Source organism: Ipomoea triloba, chromosome 5 (assembly GCF_003576645.1).
Source record: "Ipomoea triloba cultivar NCNSP0323 chromosome 5, ASM357664v1".
In the NCBI taxonomy this organism is placed as follows: domain Eukaryota; kingdom Viridiplantae; phylum Streptophyta; class Magnoliopsida; order Solanales; family Convolvulaceae; genus Ipomoea; species Ipomoea triloba.
Window position 1 is genome coordinate 5,099,937 of NC_044920.1, and position 4,632 is coordinate 5,104,568.

The 4,632-nt window shown below is 39.5% G+C and overlaps 1 protein-coding gene across 1 annotated transcript; it reads right to left on the reverse strand.

Moving 5' to 3' along the window:
- Positions 1-849: 849 nt before the first annotated feature.
- On the reverse strand, positions 850-4,213 carry LOC116020144 (protein RKD2-like). The gene is made up of 3 exons (XM_031260630.1): positions 4,135-4,213; positions 1,346-1,549; positions 850-1,271 (listed from the first exon to the last, which is right to left on the reverse strand). Exons 1-3 carry the CDS (start codon positions 4,211-4,213, stop codon positions 850-852), a joined length of 705 nt encoding a protein of 234 aa, XP_031116490.1.
- Positions 4,214-4,632: the final 419 nt, after the last annotated feature.

Sequence of the window (4,632 nt, forward strand, 5' to 3'; positions counted from 1 at the left end):
AATGGTGAAGAAATGGGAAGGACCCTATAGGGTGTCCGCCATTGTCAGACCTGGTACCTACAAGCTAGAAACGATGGAGGGAGAATTGATTGAGCGTACCTGGAACTCTTATCGCCTCAAAAGATTTTACCATTAATATTTCCTTGTCAATGTTATCTCGTATTTTATTTAATAAAGTTATTTCCTTGCATATAAATTTAAAGGAGTCATGGAATGGAATACAGACCAACACGGTCAAAACGAAAGGAAGATCAAAAGGCGTCCTAGTACAGATATCAGTCGATCATTCTAAAAAAGAAAGGTGGAAGGTATGAATGTATAAAGAACAAGCTAACCAGATAACTCAACTGGTTGAACAAGTTTTATAATAAATTTTTTACAAAATTCAAGCGAAGTGCTTAAATGGATGATAGAAAAGCAAAAAATTAATTTGTCAATTGGTTTGAGAATAAGGATGGAAAAGAAGGTGGATGGTAACTTGATAATCGGTTAAGGACCGAGGATGGATTAAAAAGGTTAGGATAAGTATAAACTCTAGTTGATGATTAAGTCTATACTTTAAGTTTTGCAGGATGCCTAACCAGTATGTGGTTAACGTACTAGCCTTTCAGAATATGGCCTGGTGAAAGCATAATATTTCATGTATCCCCCTGAGAAAGGTTAGCTTATATATGTTCATTTTAATTTAGTTCGCATTTCACGAAATTCATAGCAATTGAATATTTTTTCTCCAGTAAGTTCAGTTTTTTTTTAAAGATGCGTGCATATCGTTTCTTTGAAAAAAAAATTATTATTATTATTATTATATTTACAAAAAAAAAAGAAAGAAAAAAAAGGGGGGGGGTCACGTTATCCATTGGGGGGTACACCTTTAATCATCACCGGGGTCACAACATTCACGAAGGAAGGGGGGCTCGCCTTCGACCTTCTCAAAAGTTCTTTCAGGGGGATATCCATATCCTCCTCGTCGCCCTCCGTACCAATACATGCGATAGAAATGGGAGTCCAAGGGGAGCTTATAGAAGGAGATGAGGATATCATCGCTCTTCTAAGCTTTCTCTTCAAGTAATTTAACTTGAAGTAGGCATTCCTCAAACACAGGGTCTCGGGATCTAAGTTTGAACCCGGCATGTCAGACAGTAGCTTATGCCTATTTTTCAAAACCCCTATAGTCGCCCTTGTCAAAGCATCCTTCGGATTTTCTTCAAAATCCTGTCTGATGAAATCGTTAATATTCGTCCATAGTCTCAAGATGAGTTGAAAGAATATACCTGCACATTTTTCATTAGGGCTTCCAAGCTCTTCAATTTTCGATGGGGCCACCGAGGGATTCCCACTTTCCTACATCTTTCCTTGAGCGTCGTTTCCCCTATCCCTAACTCCTCCGCAGCTTGACAAACTGGCATGTGGAAATAGCTGGAAATAACCTCCCTGGTTAACGTTGATGGAACAGGACGCCTTCCTCTACTTCCCTTCTTGCTTGAATTATCCTCCACAATTGTCACTTCACCTACCTCAGAACTCTCCACACTAGTGTCATCACTGCAACCTATGAGGTGAAGTTTTTGTTATTAACTATTCTTTAAATTCGCATAGGTATATTAATGTAGGTATTACCTTGGATCCCATTATGACTCTATTCAGTGTCTGTTGGAGAAATTGGAGAGAGGGAATCGTTAAACCGCTCCGTTGCGGGGGTTACCTCGAAACAACTATCTGGCATGAAGAAATGACGGTCCCAAAGGGAGTATCCCAAAACTGGGCAGTCAATAAGATCAGAGAACGAGGATGAAGTAACTTCATATTCAAGGTTACACAAAGAAGAAGAAGGGGATTCCATAAAAAAAATAAAAATAAAAATAAAAATAAAAATAAAAAAATGGAGCAAGAAAGAGAGAGGGAAGGTTCCTGATTGAATTGGATTTGGAAGATGCCTTTATATAGTGAGTTCTAGGGGCAACTTCGGTATTCTGATTTTTACAAAAGTCGTAAAGACTACAATAACCTAATTTGTTTTCTTCAGATTTTCTAAAAGAGAACAGGACATGCTCGAGAGCAGAAGAACAGTTACTCTCTTTTAGTCGTAAAGACTATAGTAACCTAATTTGTTTTCTTCAGATTTTTCTAAAAGTAAACAGGATCTTGTCGACAACTGACGTTACGGTTCCCGATGTCAAATAATCACTCTCTTGCATTACAAGCTGCCGATTCAGAACCCCACCGAGAAAATGGACCAAAGCTTAGCAGATACTCAACCTAATCCCAGAAGGTGCAAAAGCTCAAGTATATATATGGCTTCTTCGACATTGTGGAGTAAGAATCATCATACCCTTCGAAATAAATAAAAAAATATACTCTAGTCGAACCTAGCGAGACAAATTCCTATCAGAGGTCAAGCACATGGATACTTAGCCATGAAACTTTGCATGAAACTTTGCAAGAAACTGGTGATCATGAAAGTCTTTATGATCCGAAAAATATGGGCTATTATAAAGCCCCTGGATTATCTGTCACCAAGTGGTTTAAAATGTAGCCCCTCAACTTGGTGGGGTTTTCATTTTGTTTCTTGTGCCTTGGATGAGCAGAAATTTCAGCTATTTCAAATTCATGTGATGATTTGGCCTTGATGTTACTTTCATCTGGCCTCAGCTCCAAGGCTATTCCACCTGCATACCGATAAGTTCTTGCATTCTTTGCACTCTTTGTATATAATGCTAATGCTCAATAATGTTTCATATGTATTTCTTGACAACTTCATGGAGGTTTTGCGCCTAGTGTTCGTCTTTTACTTTCCTGTGCCTTCAACTTCGTGAGCCACAAGAAAGTGAGGGACTGGATGTTGGGTGAGATACTTGGGCCTGAATGTTTGGGCCTAGCCCATCGGCCCAGAATGATGTATTGGTTCGATTTTATTAGGAGCTTGGCGGAGGCCCAAAGTGCAAATAACCATCCAATCCGTATAAGTAGCTCAATTAAAGTTGGAGAAATATAATTATGTAAGAATGAATTGGGTAAAATAGCATAAAGTATTATTTCCCGCCCAACTTATCGGGATTCAGTACTTTGATCATATCTCGGCGTGGGAATATCCGAATCAGGCGATTCCGGTGACATTAGAAAGAAGACTCAAAGTGCTACAACTCTTATGTTACCTAGAGTGTATATCTGAAGATAAGATGACCAAAAACAGCATAGAAGGCAGGGGTATGCTATTTCTCACCCTACTTGGCGACTGTTAGTATTTAAATCATATTTCACTGTAGGAATATCCAAATTGAGAGATTCTTGAACTGGTGGAAAGATAATTCAAAGGTCTATAAACTTCATGAAGATCACAAAGCCATCCACGGACTTCATGATGGCCAAAAAGGAAGGACAAGACAAGGACATCCCATTTTCACCAATAGTGTGTGATAATATATTATATATCAAGTTGATGGCAAATTATTGAAAAAGTGGTGCAAGTGGAAGACAATTAGACAAGATGATGGCTGATCAAGGAAGAGATAATCATATTTTAATATTGAAATTATTGGGTAGAAAATCACATTTCACACCCCAAATTTTATGTTATTTACGAGATTGAACCCTAAACTCCACCTATAAATACCCTACCAATGTATCATTCTCATCATCCCAAAATCATTCACATCTCTCCTTTAGTAGTTGCTCTTTCTTTCCTTAGCAAGAGAGAAATTCTCCATTGTTTTCTCTTTGTTACACCGAAAGAAGAGTTGTAATAATTTCCTTATAGTGAAACACCTTTAGCCTTGCCCGTGGTTTTTACCCTCTTGGGGTTTTCCATGTAAATCTTTGTCTCTTACAATTGCTTTCTATTATTCTCTATTATTCTCTCCTATTATCAACTGTTATTTTTGTTCATATCGTGTAGGAAAGAATCAATCTTGGTAGAGTGACCTTACATGTCTAGGAAAATCTTTGGATGAGACTTGGTATTTAAGTAGTCCGTTTGTGACTCACCTCTCTCTTCTAATGGTTATTTTCCAGGTGTATTTTTTAAAAAACCATTATTGTTCTATCTTTACGATACTGTTCAAATATTCTGTACGATATCAGTTGATTTTACGGTTGTGTTGGCCTGCCGACTGACTACCCCGTAGTCATAAAACCAACATTGGCGCTGTCCGTGGGGAGCGAAACGAAAGGCCTTTGCTTTTGTTTTGGGTTCCTGGTTACTATTATCCAGCACCATGGTCGTCACTCGTAAAGCGGGAAGCCTACCAAAGGAGGATTTGCGCAACATGCTTAGTAGAGGCAACGCACAGGCACCTTCAGGGGAATCTATGCAGCCGTCCCAACAACGAGCAGAACCCAGAGCCATCACACAACTAGCGTCACAACTCGCGTTACCAGTTGGACAACCATTAACACATGAAGAAGAGAGGCCCCGAATGACTGTGACTGTGGCAGAAGCCGTGGGTCGTTTACTAGAGGCGTTGGGGCAAAATCCTGTAGCAGATGTAGTCCCCGATCGTGTGGACCCTGCCACCAAAGCACGAGGACAATCGACCGGTCATGGCCAACCTCGACATGGTGTTCAAAAATCTGGTCTGCCGTGTCGACCAAAACTATCACAGACTCAGGTTGATCGACAAGGATCGCACAATCGCC

Bases quoted from the DNA above. Each gene is read 5' to 3' on its own strand.
- LOC116020144 (XM_031260630.1), bottom strand. From the start codon at position 4,213: ATGGTGCTGGATAATAGTAACCAGGAACCCAAAACAAAAGCAAAGGCC. The intron at 1,550-4,134 runs GTTGGTTTTATG...TTCACCTCATAG, and splicing joins TCCCCACGGACAGCGCCAAT to GTTGCAGTGATGACACTAGT. The intron at 1,272-1,345 runs GTAGGAAAGTGG...AAAAATGTGCAG, and splicing joins AACGACGCTCAAGGAAAGAT to GTATATTCTTTCAACTCATC.